Genomic DNA, 17846 nt, shown 5'->3' on the forward strand with positions numbered 1-17846 from the left:
AGTCAAGGTCAAATGTTCAAAAACTGACTTTGAAAAGTTCGAGTTCCCTGCTTTCACCCCGGACATTAACCTCGAAAATAGAGCAAGAAATAGGGGCATAGCACATACATGTATAAGCACAAAGGTCCCGAGCTCGATGTGAAATTAGAAGTCACGGTCAGCGTCAAGGCCACAGCGATATTCACACGCAAAGGCCAATCCAACTAGTCAACGCCAAATAGTCGTTTATAAAAAATGGTGGCTTAACGCAAAAATTAAAATATACGAAAATTAGTAATATTACATGTATTAAGAACTGCAGCGTTAGCCAGCAAGCCCAGTGTGTCGGAATACGTCTTAGTGTGTTGTTATTCGAGTAGTCAAAGAAAATGGCGTCGAACGGATAAACTCATATCATGTTAGAAGCTAAAAGGTCGGTAAAATAAAAAAATATTGATCGATTCATCTGAATTTTGGTGTGAGATTATGCAATAGCGCCATAGAATCTCCTACTTATCTTTTTTGATATAAAAAAATATCAACACTCGTCGATAAAATAAAAAAAAGCCTCGTCTTTTTACTTTATCGACTTCCTTCTCTATATATTAGTTTCTAAAATGTTACTTTTATGAATATTTTTTTCGATATTTCAAAAGTCTGGAAATGAAAATATGAAGAAAAATACATCGGATCTGTACAGTTCCTAAGGTTCTGCAAGGTCTACATATGAACACCGAGACCGTGTCATGGCATTAATTCAAAAGGGTTGAAATGAAAATACAAACTTGGAAAACATGTATAAAGAAATATAGCACAAATTTTAAAAAAGACAAACTAGTTTTTAGTGTGTTTTAATTCACGTATTATGTCATTCTGGTGAATATACAAAAGACTGTATTATTATTCAAATGGGAACATGAAATTTGACGAATCAACATACATGAAACATTAAATGAATTTTGCAGAGTCTGTGTAATTATTTTAAGAAAATCATTGAACGCTAATCTATCTCCCACCTCACAACCCATGGTGAAAAGTTGATATTAAAAAAATATATGTGCAGATCCATTATCTGAATAATCTGAAAGGAACCAAAAGAAAACACAATTTTTTTAGAAATTAAATGGGGTTTAACGTCCTACTGTTCTGCTCCGACGGGGCTAATGACGACGGGCATACGCCATACAGTGTGTTATGAGGGATATTTTGCCCGGACAGAGGCGCTACGACATACTCTTACATCGAATTCCAACTACCAAAGGATCTTTTACGTGCACGTCAATGTGTACACGGAACCCCGGTTGTTCGTCCGATCCAAAAGACTGGACAGCTGTACTTGTCAGGCACCACTAACAAGGGAAAAGCCCGTCGGAAAATCTCGATGAACGTACTCGGCTAACACCGGGAGCGAACCCGCGACCTCCAGGATGGCGAGTCAAGGCCTTATCCATGTAGCCACCGTGGCTACCCAAACAATGTTTAGCGGGGGGGGGGGGGGGCGCTCGATTTCGAGAGTGAACATCAAAATGTTATCAAAATGATGACTGTTGTACACAAATTGTCCGTTATCATAAGAAAATATTTACGTGTAAAGTTCTCCATACAATATTTCTCAAGTAACCTTTCTAATTCGATAACTTTTGTTAAACTTTGCAAAATCGCAGTCATAACGAACCGAATTATACTAGACGCCAGAAAACAATAAAAGAAAGGGAAGTATAGCAGGGCCGTCACTACGAATGCGTATAAGTTATAAATTAGATAGGTACAAAAGATCGATATTAGAATAAGATATATCTTGGATTCGTCGTTTATTGTGTCACATTTAAACATGACCTTAGATGGTGAAGGATCTTTTGTTTTAAAAAATTCCAGGTCATAACCTACCTTTTCTGACTGCCGTATTTTATAATCGTCTACCCTGATATCGTCAACAAAAACCTTGTCTGGTATCCTATCTAAACCATAGATTTCAATTACTTGTATTTTTCTGAGTTCCGCTGCCCGGTAATTATTGGTTTGAAAATCGAACGTCAGTTCTCCAGCCTTTTTTTTTTAAAAAAAAAAAGGTAAACAACCACACAACATAATCATAAACATTAAATTATGCGCAAGAGAAAATTATTCAAATAGCCCCATCGGATATATTATGACTGTTATCTTATAAAGAGTCAGTATAAAGATGCGGGTTCATAGACAGTTATTTTTTAAAGGTTGTTAAACGGTAACTTTACAAGCTTAGCTACACGTACCTATGAAATTAGGCGATCATTTAAACATTTATTAATTTCTACGTGTTTAATGTGACCAGACACTTATTGGCTTATTGGCATTATTATATTTTAGTTATTATAATATTTACCTTAACCATAGTAAACGTCAGTACAGATGATTGGTTATTTTTGTATGTTTCTAAAAATAAAACATACAAGTATCACATTCATGTACCAGTTATGTTGTCGTCCATGTTGCCAATACAGTTAGTAACATGATGAATGAATATGACATCATATCATAACCTGTTCTGTGGTGTAATTCACATATGGGTTTGCTTCTACCATATTAAACCCCGAACTGTTGACTGCATATACTTGATACCCCCTCTAGTCTCAATGGCGGCAGTGTCTCCTCTTATACTAGTATTCCGAGTATATGTTTCGATATATAACGCCAATAGCCCCCTCCAAAATAACAGTTTAAATATACTCTAACGTTGACCGGGTAGACAAAAGTTTAGATATATATACTGCGAGTTACATACAGATATATCGACAACTAGACAGACAAAATGACAACGGTGACGACAATATGGGTGAGTAAAAAATAACAAGTATTAGAATTAGTAACAGTATTGAACTGGAAAATTCAGAACACTAAATTTGTTCAAAAATTAAGGTTTTGAATTTGACCAGGTTTAATAATTATCGTCTAGATTTCTAGAGACCACAAAATCGTCGTGTTTTAATATATATATATGTTTACGATATTGTTTCATCGAAATAGATATATGCAAATACAACATTATAATACAGGAATAATTATTACCTAGACTTTCTCCATCATCCCAAAACAATTCACCATTAGCAAGTTGGTTTTCATCCAAAGCAATGATTATACCCATAAAATTGGTTCGACTAAATAAAACACAGTATGAGGGCATAAATTGAAAGAAAAAAAAAGAAAATGCAATTTCTATAACAATTTACAAGCGTTGAAAAAATACAAAGTATCAAAAATTCTTTTATCCCAGAAAGGTAGGACGTTCAACACCATTTTATTCATTCAATCATAAACAGAAAAGGGTTTTATATTTAAAATTCATAATCTAAATGTAAAATTCTAAAAGTAAAAGCAAGGGGAAAATATAATAAAACCGAATAGTATACAGTAAAAATCATATAACTAACTGTACCTCCGATTCTCCATTACAATCACTGAGTTTTTTCACTCTACGTTTCAACATGTTGAATTAATGTAGTGTGAAATAAACTCAGTTATTGTTTTCCATATTAATTGTGTTTTAATATTATATATTCAATTACTAAATGCCGTATAATGATTTCATAAGAGGGTCGATGGTATTATAAACAGCAAAAGTATAAACAAACAAACAAATGTGAACGGACACACTGACGGACGGACAGAGTTGACGCTATAAAACGCACAGGATGTCAGAATTAGTACTATTATGTTTGGATAAGAAATCATAAGAAACCAATGGAAATTAACTTAAAGGAGCTAAACCCTTCGATTTAGATCCAAATGAAGTATTTAACTGGGTCAAGTAGATTCAGATACGATTCAGACTAATCGGAAGTGGGCTTATTTAGCCTACTATTTCAATTTAAGCTTACTGTTACCCTTACACTGGACGAAACATTTTCAATGAAGGAACTTTGTCACCCGACAAATTTAAAGCAAATTAAAATATAAAATCCTTTGAAATCGCCATTTACACTTTGACCAATAAAAGAAAGATATTTTAAATTAGCACTGAAAGGTCTGAAATACTTTTTCATTGCGTATGATCTTAAACTATTTTCGGGTATGTTACATCTTTATGTTTAAATGGGTATGCATGGAAGTCATACCGATATCTTTGTATTAGATAAATGAAAGAAAATCTATATACTTTTAGTCAACAATATTCTCTTATAGGGGATTTATGGAAGATTAGATAAAGAGATGGCAGTTCTCACTATAATAGTTAAAAACTAGATAATGTTAAGGGAATATTTTGAAAATTTCAGTCAAAATTGCTCCACTCTGAACTGTGATATTAGCGATTGAATGTTAGGCCTAGCCTCGATTATCATTATTAAAGTAGTTACGATAAAACATAGTCTCGATTATCCATTTTTAGATTTAATCAACAATGAGCGTTCAGCAGCAGATCGGATTCAAATCCAGTAAAAATCGGATATATAAGATGACATCGGGAGTTGATTACGGTCTTTTCATGTTAATAAATATCTAATTAATAGTTTATATAACATTTCAGGTCTAACGAAAAACTTGCAATAGGCTGATTTAGCTCTTGCATAATGTATGTTTAACCATGACATACAACGAGAAAGCAACAGATTCAATCCAAGTGATTTGATGGTTTTACAAACCTTTGGTGAGTTGTAGTTGAAGGTTCTTGCCAAGGTATCACGTAACCACCTCGTAGATGTAAATTGAATTTATCTAGCGGAGTATATAGTTGGTGAACAACTCCGGTTTGTGTTATTTCTTTCCCCTTTAACATAAATTGATGGAAATAGTTGTCAAATATTGTTTAACAAAATCAAATAATAAAAAAAAACATATATAATTACATGTGTAAATATAAATAAATCCAAATTTTTTAAAAAAAGAAATGAAAAAAAAAAACAGCTCATAGAATAAATAGACCTAAATGTAGCAACAGCCCCCGACTGAGTATTGCTCGAATTTTATTGAAGAGTGGTGTCCTTGATACAATGCTTAGATTTCCATTCGTCAAGTAATCTCTGACAATCATCTCTTGATTAAATTGTAGTACCAGGATGCAACGCGACATATCTCTGTAAGTATAAGTTAAAACCTACCGTATGATATTCATACCATCTGGCCTTAGGAAAGTAAGCATCAACGATGGTTTGGTTCTGAAATTTGAAATACAATGTAATACATTATTAATTAATTTGAAAAGTTGTATTAAAAGTATATGTTTTTCTCCGAATATCTCATCCAATAGTCTAACTTTTGTGAAACAAGGAGGAAAGAATTTAACCACGTCTCAGTTGTTGAAGAATTGAAATAACTGTAACATCATCGAATTATAAAGCTACGAGTTCTAGAGTTGATATTTGTTACCTGTTCTAGGGCTGGTGATATAAGAAGGGCTGGTCCTAACAAAAACTGTCGGTCTACTGACCATGTGTTTCTGTCTTTTGGAAATCTGGAAAATATTTACAGTGTGGTATCAACAAGTTTCAATAATCAGGGGTTAAAAAGAAGACACAGTATAGTTCATGTATTTACACCTTCCATTAAAATAAACGCTTTACTCAGCTGATTGACTTCCGTAAGGTGTTAACTTACTCAAATAGCAGTGCTTTCATGACCATGTAGCCTTCTTCGTGAGCTTTATACATAAGGGTATACAGATATGGTAAAAGTCTGTATCTAGTCAGGAGAACGGGTTTTACTATATCTATAAAATGTTCATCCCATCCTGCTGGGTCTTGATGCTATATAAAAAAAAATTCAAAACTTGATATTTTTCTGAGGTAAACATTTTATTATCTTAGCTTGCTTTTGAAAATGAAATGAAATATTTATTGAATATTATTAGATGAATAATTATACAAATTATTTATTCCAGGACAAGAAATTTATACAATAATAAATGCAATGTTTCAAAATGTCAAAACTTCCTTTAGCACAGTTTCGTGCAATGTCTTTGAGAAGTGTCCAATCACGATTTACCTTAAATATTACAGAGTAATCTCCCTTGCCGTTATGATTTCTAGAATGACGTTTTTATTAATAAACCAATATGCAACCTCTTTCAAAACGTTTATTTAGCATGGCTTCGTGCAATCTTTTTGAGACGCATCCATTCATAAATTACCTTAAATATTACAGGATTATCTCCCTTTGCGTTATGATTTCTAGAAAAAGGGTAAAAAGCTCCTAGTTGATGCCATCTTAAACACATTTCATAGTCAGCTTCATACCAAAATCCACAAATATCAGCTCCATTCTTTGAAATGAAAGACACCAAATAATCGTAATGATGAGTTTAATGTTTAACACGCTAAAAGCAACATCTAGAAGAACGAACTAAACAAAATATATATTAATGATTCGCTTATTCGTATGGCTTCTCTATAGGCATTTATGAATTTCTTTAACACGGGGAATATACATACCATAGCAAACCCAAACATACTGAACTCCATTATGCCTGAAACCGACAAAAAATACAATCAATTAAAACATACTCAGGTAAGCACGATGTATGAGATTTGGTTCCATGCTCATACCTTTATCAGTGTATAGAGATTTCACGGGAAGCGGAGATTACAGTAAAAATGCGACATACACGCTATTTATTTAGAATAATGAAATAATTATCCCGAAAGCGACAAGATATTTACTGTGAAGATGTATTCAAAGTTTTATTTAGGCTATTTGAATGTACATTGCCTTATGAGATGACCAACGAATCAGGTTCGTTGCAGTAGTATAATTAAATATGTAAGAGAGAGAGAGAGAGAGAGAGGGAGAGAGAGAGGAGAAATCGGGTTTAACGTCCAATCGACACAAACTAGATCATTTCGGGACTAAAATATGGTTCAATTTATTTCAATAATTCGCTTGCGCGTAGGTCTTTAGCAGTGGGAGGAAACAGGTTGGACAGGCACCCTACTGCTTGTCACGTACAATTTACTAGGAACGTATTCCGTAGATGTGACGGAAGGACCCAATTTAATAGCCCCCCCACCCCACGCAGACACCTTATACCACAAACTTACGAAGACAAATAACAACGTAAACGTGATACTGATACAGCAGATATCCATGTGTCTGTGTAGATATGTATATTCATGGACATCGACAATATTATTCTGGAAAGATTGAATATAGCAAAATCCTGATGCAATGCATATACTACTACTGCTACCTATACTGTAAGTACTTACTAATTATAGACCAATGCAACTGTGGCCATTTACTTTGATTGTCTCCCATCCATTTTGTAGCATATTTACCAGTACCAACAAATGATGATCTAGTTATTGCCCATGGTCTTTTTGGGGCTGACATGTTGATCAATGCACTGTTAAAATGGATGTTTCATATTTTAATCACAAATACATGTTGATCATGCACTGTTAAAATCATGTTGCATGTTAATCCATGCACTGGGAAAAATCATTTTGTTTATTTTAATCATAAATACATGTTGAACAATGTACACTGTACAGTTAAAATTATGACGCTTTTATTAATCACAAAATGTTTAAATTGTATTTTAAGATATGTAGATAACGCTCGGGTTTTTTTGGGTCCCCTTCTTTTAATAAAATGAAATGAAATGAAATTTAACGTTCTACTGTTCCGCTCCTATACTGGGCTAATGAAGATGGCATACGCTATACAGTGTGCTATGATGGAAATTTTGCCCGAGCAATGGCACTATGGCCTACTCTTATATCGAATTCCATCTGCCAAGGGATCTTTTACGTGCATGCCAATTTATACACGAGACCTCGGTTTTTCGTCCCATCCATCCTGCACCACTGACAAGGGAAAACCACGTCTGAAAATCCCAATAAACTTTCTCGGCCAATGCACCTGACCTTCAGGCTAGCGAGCCAACGTCTTACCCACTTAGCTATCGTGGTTCCTTCTCCTCTTTTTAACATTTTTCTAAATATTAAAAGCAGATTTGACTTCTTGTTAGGACATTCCTTATCACCGAACCTTCTCAATCCTATTTTCTCAATAAGGAAATACATCCCAATCTTGTTCAGGTTCTATGAAAGCGCGTTCCTTATTTAAGCTCGTTTGGCAACAGCTGAAGCGTATGTAAACTGCATCAAAAGGAAACACTACTTGAATGAATGTTTCTGTCACATACTACCACCACCACCACATAACCTTTCAAAGTACAACAGTTATTGTATCGAGATTTCAGTTTAACTGTGTAGGGGAGGTTAGGTACAACCGTTCATTCCATGTTCAAGCACATTTAAGCTATGTGATAGTTTTTTTTAAAAAATGCCACGTCTACTCTCCAGGCGAGATGGCAGGACACCAACTTGTGCTTGGATAAACCAAAATGCCATGTCTACTCGGCCAGGTGAGATGGCAGGAAACCAGCTTGTGCATGGATAAACCTTTTTATATTATAACTTAGACACACGTTATGGTTTTAATTGTTCCAAGGGGCAACATGATTTTTTAAGATCCTTGTTTCGGAAACCCTGTTCACTTTTAAAACGCGAATAAAGACCAATATTTTATTCTGCATACCCTAAACAAAATATTCCCCTTTTATGTTTGACTATATACAGTTAAGATTAAATGGTCTACTTCATTGGCTCTTACTTGCAGAGATACTGTATAGGCAGTATTGAGATATATCCTATTTTATGTATACTCAGTCAGGCAAAAATGAAACTAAAATAATGAACAAGCTACTCCCGTTTAATATTTCGAAATTTTTAATGGTACACATAGCTTACTCCATCGCTAATCGAAATAGCACACCAAGTGTATACTTTATTGACTGAAATCTAAGTGGTTTATCACCTATGACCCGAAATTGCACACATTCACTCTATTTAATATATAGTTTAATCATTATTTTCTTACTCGTGTATCCTTATCGTTTGGCTGTGGGCGTATAGATTATGTACATCATAATGACGACCCCAGTGTTGATGGCTGTCCATACATAGTGTCTTGCTGAATAATCTACCATCAATCTCAGTTCCAAGTATGTCTGCAAAGAAAGTGTTACTCAGACTATTAAATATAGATTTAGTTATGCCATGTCAGTGTACCTGACACATATATAAGCAAATGTAATAATACAAGGTTATGAAGTCTATTTGGGTCATTACATATATAATGCCATAAGGTTAATCTTGCTATACATACAGTAGAGTGGAGGATAGGGGGACGGGCTTCTTGTGCTTGGGTCAAAGATTTTCGGTTAATTAGGTACACTAGAAATTAACTCGTTCAATGACGTGAAATGTCTGACTCTGCTATGTAGTTCAATGCTACTAATTCCTTCATTTTTTTAAAAAAAATATCTAAATTTCTACTATTGAATAAGAACATCTACTATTCATATATATGCGAAACCTTCTCTGGTGGGTGCACGGTCCTATGAACAGTTGCTCATTGGAATAAATATCAGATCATATGGTTATATGAAAACAAATCTAAAAACACAAATTGGCTCTTCAGTGGGATGTTAATCAAATCTGTTCAATTACCCAAACGTTTAACTTTAACCCTTGCCCCAAATATTACTGCTTCCATACAATTGTAAACAAGGTGAACATAAAAATTAAATAATAACATTTTGTAATCAATTGAATTGGAGTAAAATATAATTTCATCTCTCACACCCTCCGTATTATGGTTTTGCTTTCAGATTTTCAATAGAGTGACTGTCACGGCCCTAAAACTAAATGTTATAGTACCTTTAAATAAATATACTCACGTGCTCCATAAGGGGGGAAATTCAATTTTGAACTGCTGTTGCAACTATGTATTGACCCATCTACAAAATTAGATGGTTCATTCATATCCTGTAAGATAAAGTAGAATACAATGTCTCGTTACTCCTTTTTGCGTTTAAAGAGACACTTTAGGCGACTTTGTAATGAGTCGGTGATTTGAATTTCCATTTCGAAATTGTACGTATTTCAAGGGAGAATATGATAACTTACTATCCACAATGCATCAAACTCAATCGATTGATTCTTGTGTAAATATCGCATCCATTTCAACCACCAGTTCATGGTATTAGAACGAGTAAAATCTGGGTATGCCGTTTGTCCTGGCCAGACCTAGAGAAAATGTATAAAATGTAAGATTTAGCATTAGTGTTTGAAAGCGAACATAAACATTATGTTCGCTTATGTTTATGATTTTATATTGTAAATAGAAAAAAAGCAGAATAGTTAAAGCTAAGTTTAATTGACAAATGGTTGTGTTGAACTTAAATACATTTTATTGTTAACATATATAACATAAAAGTTTGTTTCTCTAAAAACTTACAAAGACACTGGTTATGTGCCTCTAATTCGAATAAACAACATTCAAAAGGGATACTTTGCCCCGTTCGTACTCAATATGAAAATATTATCAAAAAGTGCTGAAGCAAGTAATTAGGCCCTACCTCCCCTATTAATTCATTTCCAGAAACATCTTTAACATACATCTTTTTGTCGATACCATCTTGATATATATTAAAACCAGGACTATTTTGTTTTGCCCCATGTATTAATGTAGTGTTTGAAGCTATACCACTATCCTACAAAAACAACAAGTCTGTTACTATTGTCCATATTGACTATAATTACTATTAATAAACTTAATTTTAAATGACAATAACGTTCATACATATCACATGCCCATACAAGAAATGTTGAAATTAAAGTTTATACTTTGCACATCTTGGCAACAGTATTGAAATTTACATCGAGATCACGAATCTTTATTATTGCAGATTCTTGTATGAATTATATACTCTTCAAAAAAAGTAGGGGATATTCAGAAACAATACAAAACTGCGGAAATGCACTGCTGTTTTTATTAGAGGTAACCAGTGTATGTTAATAACAGGCCAATTGCCTACACATGAACATAAACAGTTCATATGGGCGGCTTATCTGACGGCTCTATTTCACTCGCAAAGAGATACACCGTCAAAAGTGAAAATGAACGTTTTTGATTTTTGTCTTAATAATGAGTAATTGCTCCACCAATCCCAGACATTCAGCAATTCGTCGTGGTATGCTCCTAATAAACCGTCCAATTATGATTTGGGGCAATCTGACCCACTCCTCTTGAAGTGCCACGGCTAATTCTTGCATTTTGTCCGTTGACGTCGACGAACACGTCTCCCGATCATGTCCCAGACATGCTCTATAGGGGGAAAGGTCAGGACTCATGGCATATGGACAATATGGTGACGCTGGAGGTAGTCATTCACGACACGAGCGCGGTGGGCATGGACATTACCATCTTGAAAGATGAAACGTTGACCTGCACGTTGAGCAAAGGGCAGAACTATCGGTGCCAGTAGTGGTCAGGGTAGTACACGTCAGTGACCCTTCCTTGAACAATAAGTCCGTTCTGCCAGTCATGGTGATTCTTCCCCACACCATAACAGACCCACGCCCGAATCTGTCATGCTGTCTGCCGTTTACGTTAGCATGACGCTCATTTACACGCCTTCAAACGCTAGCACGCCTATCGGTGAAATCTAGAGTGAATCTGGTCTTATCTGAGAACATTACCCGCGCCCATCGACGATTATCCCAATTTCTACGCTGCCTTCACGTTTATGGCACTATTGCGTGTCCCAGGTGCAGCTCAGTGGTTCTGTTGGGGCGATAGGTTCTTCATCCGTGAACATACACTCAAAGCATGTCAAGTGTCCATGACTATTTATCATATCACAACCTGCATAGGTATTTGCATTTCAATATCCCCTACTCTTTTAAGAGTATATTTAGCATTTAAAAAAATAAATTGGAAATAGTCTATGTTTAGTAATTAGGTTATTTTTTGACATATTTCTTATGACGCCACACATGAGAAAAGATATTAGGTATTCTACAGAAAGTAAGTATACCCTGCCCAGTGCAAACACTCACCACTGCTTATAGCTAAAACAAGAATAAGACAGCATACGGATTATTATACCAAGATTTCATACAACCCTATTTCGTATTACACTGTCTTAACTTACAAGAATGACTACAAACTTCTGGTTATTACGATGAAGATCCTCTACCAAGTCAGGTAGACCTGGCCAATCAGATTTATCATAAGTAAAATCCATAAAATTATACATATAGTCGATGTCAGCCCATTGGACATCCTGAAAAATATCAATTATATCAAAACCAGATTACTAGGCTGAGATGTTGCAATAAGCATGTATTTTAGCTTACAATGTAAGCTATCTCAAATAATACCGCTGCCGCTGGTTTGCCATACTCCTCGCAGTGTTTCGTTTGATTAGAGCTAATCCCAGAGAGGGATTTCTCAGGCCATTGCTTCAGGAATATGCTGGTTTGTCTTTGTGAGTTTTGTTTATATATTGCGCGGCCCCCATGTGCTTACTATTGTATATCTAAACTCACCAAAATATGCGAGATGGTAGAGAGTGGTCTACTTAGCATGATTTGGTGGTTTTGAGCGTTTGTTGCTGCTGAGTAGATATTAATGAACGTAGCTATCTCTTTTGGTTACATATGTTTTCTCTAGTAGATGTCCAAACACAAACTTCATGATAAAACTTACATAAGGTATACCGGCATCTCGGGTTCTATTTATCACCATCTGCATATCTTCTAAATCTTTATATCCCCATCTACTTAGATGGAACCCTAAAGACCAATATGGTGGCATTACGGGTAGTCCTATAGACTGAAGATTAAAAATAGTGTACCTTTTAAATGTTAAGATGTGAACAGTAGGCGAAACATCATTAAAGTTAAATCGGAATTTCTCATGGTCAAAGTTACTACAGATATATTACAATCCACATCATTGTATAGATAAATTATAGATAAATTACAATTTACATCATTGTAGATGCATTACAATTATTCACATCATTGTTTAGTTTACCTAATAGTTAACAGCATTGTAGATACAATACAGTTTACATCATTGTAGATATATTACAATTTACATCTTTGCTGTTCAAATACAATGGTAGTTATGCTAAAACCTACATTACTGACACACCAAGAATTATCAGAAAACAACCTTACAAATAGTTTCATTAAAACTATATATACCTGAATATATTGTTGTACCGCCTGTTCAGGACTTGGCCCCATAAATATATAGAAGTCTAAAATACCACCTATCACCCGATATGTTACGGCTGGATTGGGACTTGGCTGTAAGGTTATATCTGTGGAAGCATACACAGATAATGTAGGTATGTATCAAACGTAGCAACGAAAGAAGACGATTTAAACGTTATCCAGAAATGTCAGATGCAGAATTTAAGAAACGGTTTCGAAGAAAATCTTATCATATATTTCACTTACCCATTCCATTGCTGTTCTTTAACAAGACCATGTTCGCATTTTCGTCATCCTCTAAGTTTAAGTAAACCGGGTGGGCACCGTATAAGTTTTCTGGTCCCTAGAATAAAAGGGAAGCAGTGCTAGGTCCATACTTGAAATACAATTACCCGCGTCTTCCATTAAAGGAATGCCATATTAATGGCAATAACAGGAAACTAGATTCGTTATTAGCTTATTATTAACGACTTAAATGTCTAGCCACAGAGCTCATACAGAAACCAATTAATACAAATGATACAAACTACAGGACCAGAATCTCTAGTAAATATAGACCATGTCCGCCAGTTCATATCATGTTTGAATTGACGATGATTGTGTTCACCAAACCCATAAAGGTTATCAGATGGTAGACGGGTTGTGATTTGTAGAAACTGATCCGAGAAGGTCATTCCTGGTACATCTGTGGAAAACCTGATAAAGCAATGCATGGTTGTTAATGTTTTAAAATCAAAATGACCGTTAACAAGAATGGACAGGGTATCTAATTTCAGTAATTGCAGTAAACTTTAATCGTGATATTAAAATCAAATACTAATGGATTCCAACATTGTGTTGTGACGTATTTTAAGTAAATTTAATGCAACGAACGGCAAAACATATTTTAAACTTACACCGTTGTATTGGTGCTCTTTCTACGAACGACAACTCCAAACTGAGGTCCATACTCCACTACACTAACATCATAAAGCTGTTCATTACTTGACGGTGGTGATGAGGAAGATTCTATGTCTAGCGCTTCTGTCGGGATCTCATATCGCCCCGCCCCTTCCGGATAAATCTACAAACGTAACAGATATTGCGAAATGATTGGTCTTCAACGGTATGACTATAATAATTTATACATGACATTCAATCTTAACACTTGAAAGAAGAAGTTGGTGCTCTTTTGTGATTTTTTTCATATGGAATGAAATGTTTAAAAAATGAAACCGACGTAAACGACTGATGTAAGCCATCCCAATAAAACGCGGGTTGACATAATTATTTAAATTCTAAACAGAATTTTTAAAAAAATCACCTTTATCCTCAATCTATGTTTAGTCTGGTATTCAACATGTATTGTAAGTTCATCATACATACGGCCACCGTATATATTAGTAGATTGTGTTCTCTGCAAATGTTGGAGAAAACCAGTTCCGGTTTTATTGATCCCACCTTTTAATCTGTAACCATGACCTTCTGGGTAAATACATCGTGGTTCTTCTTTCGCTGTCTGGGTGACCCACAAGCACCTGAAAATAATGTTAAAAATAAGGGAACATATGGTATTAAAAATTATTTTGTTGAAGACTGATGAGTACAGGAGTTCATGAGCTTAGAACAATGTCTACCAATATGACAAAATATACCGGTATTGTTTTCATATTCGTACATTTTATTTTCATGATGACCCATTGATTGTGAAGTTACAGCTAAGATTGTTCCAACAAGTAACACAAAACTATGAATTACAAGTAGAAAAGATGAGATCACACAACTGATAATTTTGCTACAGATCATTCATCCTGTATTAATTGTAACCTTCAAGTATATGGGAGACCAAACAGTTCTGTATTCTTAGTTCTTAATTCATAATCCTTAATTCTTATTTAATCTTCTTGTCGTATTTCGACATTTGTACACTAAAATTAACATTTGTATCTTAAAATCAATATTTGTTTTACAAATCAGATATTTGTCATATCAAATTTGTAAAATGTATTTTTGTTTAATTTTAATTGTATTTTAATATAAAGATAAAGTTTATTTTAGTAAATCAAAAACAATAATCTACATTTACATTTCATCATAGACATACAACGAAAAACAAATCTTGAACAACAAATTTATAAATAAAAAACTCCAAATACAAATCTTGCAACACATTTCTCCAAAAACATTTCTTCAAAAACAATTCTCAAAAAACGTTTCTCGAAATTCATCAAACCGGAACATTATGACGACATGAGCCGAAATCAACCTGACATACAATACGTCACCATACAATAAAGGAGAATCGAGCAAGCATATATTCAATAAGATGGCCGTGACTTTAGTGAAATCACGCGCGTGTTATGTCTATATATAGGGGATATTCAGAAACAATACAAAACTGCGGAAATGCACCGCTGTTTTTCTTACAGGTAACCAGTGTATGTTAATAACAGGCCAATTGCCTACACATGAACATAAACAGTTCATATGGGCGGCTTATCTGACGACCCCATTTCACTCGCAAAGAGTTACACTGTCAAAAGTGAAAATGGACGTTTTTGATTTTTGTCTTAATAATTAGTAATTGCTCCACCAATCCTCAGCAATTCGTCGTGGCATGCTCCTAATCAACCGTCCAATGACGATTTGGGGCAATCTAACCGACTCCTCTTACAGTGCCACGGCCAATTCTTGCAGTGTTGTCGGTTGACGTTGACGTCGACGTCTCCCGATCATGTCCATGCTCTATAGGGGAAAGGTCAGGACTCATAGATGACCAAGGCATATGGACAATATGGTGACGCTGGAGGTAGTCATTCACGACACGAGCGCGGTGGGCACGGACATTATCATCTTGAAAGATGAAACGTCGACCTGCACGTTGAGCAAAGGACAGAACTATCGGTGCCAGGATGTGCTCACGGTAGTACACACCAGTGACCCTTCCTTGAACAATATGCAAGTCCGTTCTGCCAGTCATGGTAATTCCTCCCCACACCATAACAGACCCACGCCCGAATCCGTCATGCTGTCTAACGTTAACGTTAGCATGACGCTCATTTACACGCCTCCAAACGCGAGCACGCCTATCGGTGAAATCCAGAGTAAATCTGGACTCATCTGAGAACATTACACGCGCCCATCTACGATTACCCCAATTTCTACGCTGCCTACACCATTGACGTCTGTTTGCCATGTGCTGGCGAGTTAATGGGCTGCATGTAGTCGATTTCTAATCGTTTGGGGTGTAACTCGAATTCCTATAACTTGGTACAAGTTTGCAGAAAGCTGATTGGCCGTTTGCCCTCGATTTCGCAGGACCTGTGTTCGAATGTATCGATCCTGGGTTTATTGTAGTGGCTCTAGGACGACCTGAACGAGGTCTATCATCAGCATTGTGTGTTTGTTGATACCGGTTCCACAGTCTGCTGATCACAGACTGTAACACATTAAGCATGTTGGCTACGGCTCGGTGTGTAGAACCCATTTGAAGTAGACGTAGACGTTCATCATATTTAAGACGTCTCATTGCAAATTGAACGTAACACACTAAAGCAAAGATACGCTAAACAGTAAATCTTATGCAAGAACCGATAGGAAACCAAACATGGTTAAGATAAACCAGCACGCGGCAGTTTTCACCGACCCTTCCTTGAAGTGTCAAATTTCATATTGAACCCCTCCCACGTGAATGGCGCTATTGCGTGTCGCACGTGTAGCTCAGTGGATCTGTTGGGGCGATACGTTCTTCATCTGTGAACATACTCTCAAAGCCTGTCAAATGTCCATGACTATTTATCATATCACAACCTGCATAGGTATTTGCATTTCAATATCCCCTACTTTTTTTGAAGAGTATATTTAGCATTAAATAATATAAATTGGAAGTAGTCTATGTTTAGTAATTAGGTTATTTTTTGATAGCGACATATTTCTGTAGACAAACGAAAAGGGACTTTATCTCTTCTAAATCATGCAGTCATGAATGTGCCTGTAAAATGGCCAATATATTCAAAGAGCGATAGACAAATATTTGCCGGTGAAGCATTACACGATAACTGGAATTTATATCTGCTTAACTAGGTATGTAAACATGTACATGTATATGCCAGAAAATATTTGACAATTTTGAAAACGTATTTGGGCCTTTTTAATGGTATGCATCCCGATATCTTGAATTTCGTGTTATTGCCTGTATTTTGACGTAAAATACCCCTCCCTCCCCTCCTCATTTAATACAGGTTAGTGCCATTCAAATTTATTCTTTTTTTCAAGGTACGTAAATATAAATGTGCCAGAAAAAAATTGACATTTTGTAGCAAGCAGTAAACATACTTTCCAGCAGTATATGAACAGATATCGAGCATTTCTTATAAAGTTGTTTTTTTGACTTTAAATACCCCCCCCCCCCCACACACACACACACACAAACACACATTTCTCTCACTTAATAAAGTTCAGTACCGTGAAACTTTGATCTTTTTTCAAGGTATGTAAATATAAATATGCCAGAAAAGTTGTATGGTATTAAACTCTATTATGTGATATGGTGAGGGGGGTGGGTGGGGTCTTTAATGTTAAAATACGGGAATACTACGACATTCCAAATATCACACAGAATACCACTGAAAAGAAATTTCATTTACCTTTTCAGATATGTAAATTACATTTGTATTTGAAAATTTGTTGGTTGAGATTTGTATTTCTCTAATGAAATGTAAATGTAAGCTATTTTTTTTATTCTCTAAAATAAATTTTATCTTAAAATACAATTAAGTTAAACAAAAATACATTTTACAAATCTGATATGACAAATGTCTGATTTGTAAGACAAATATTGAT

The 17846-nt window shown here is 35.2% G+C and overlaps 1 protein-coding gene across 1 annotated transcript; it reads right to left on the reverse strand.

Annotated features, from left to right (window-relative positions):
• Window positions 1-946: 946 nt before the first annotated feature.
• Window positions 947-14022, reverse strand: LOC126821651 (sucrase-isomaltase, intestinal; the record flags this gene model as incomplete). Its single annotated transcript, XM_050550118.2, has 21 exons — window positions 947-1060; window positions 1867-2025; window positions 2342-2391; window positions 3025-3113; window positions 4596-4720; window positions 5052-5108; window positions 5320-5404; window positions 5548-5696; window positions 6080-6211; window positions 6381-6415; window positions 7155-7291; window positions 8833-8962; window positions 9695-9782; window positions 9924-10043; window positions 10376-10510; window positions 11954-12085; window positions 12511-12636; window positions 13014-13132; window positions 13272-13368; window positions 13553-13721; window positions 13922-14022. Coding segments are annotated over 21 exons (2316 nt in total), but the record flags the coding sequence as incomplete, so codon positions are not given.
• Between the last annotated feature and the right edge of the window lie 3824 nt (window positions 14023-17846).

The sequence above is a fragment of the Patella vulgata genome, chromosome 1, assembly GCF_932274485.2.
Source record: "Patella vulgata chromosome 1, xgPatVulg1.2, whole genome shotgun sequence".
NCBI lineage: Eukaryota > Metazoa > Mollusca > Gastropoda > Patellidae > Patella > Patella vulgata.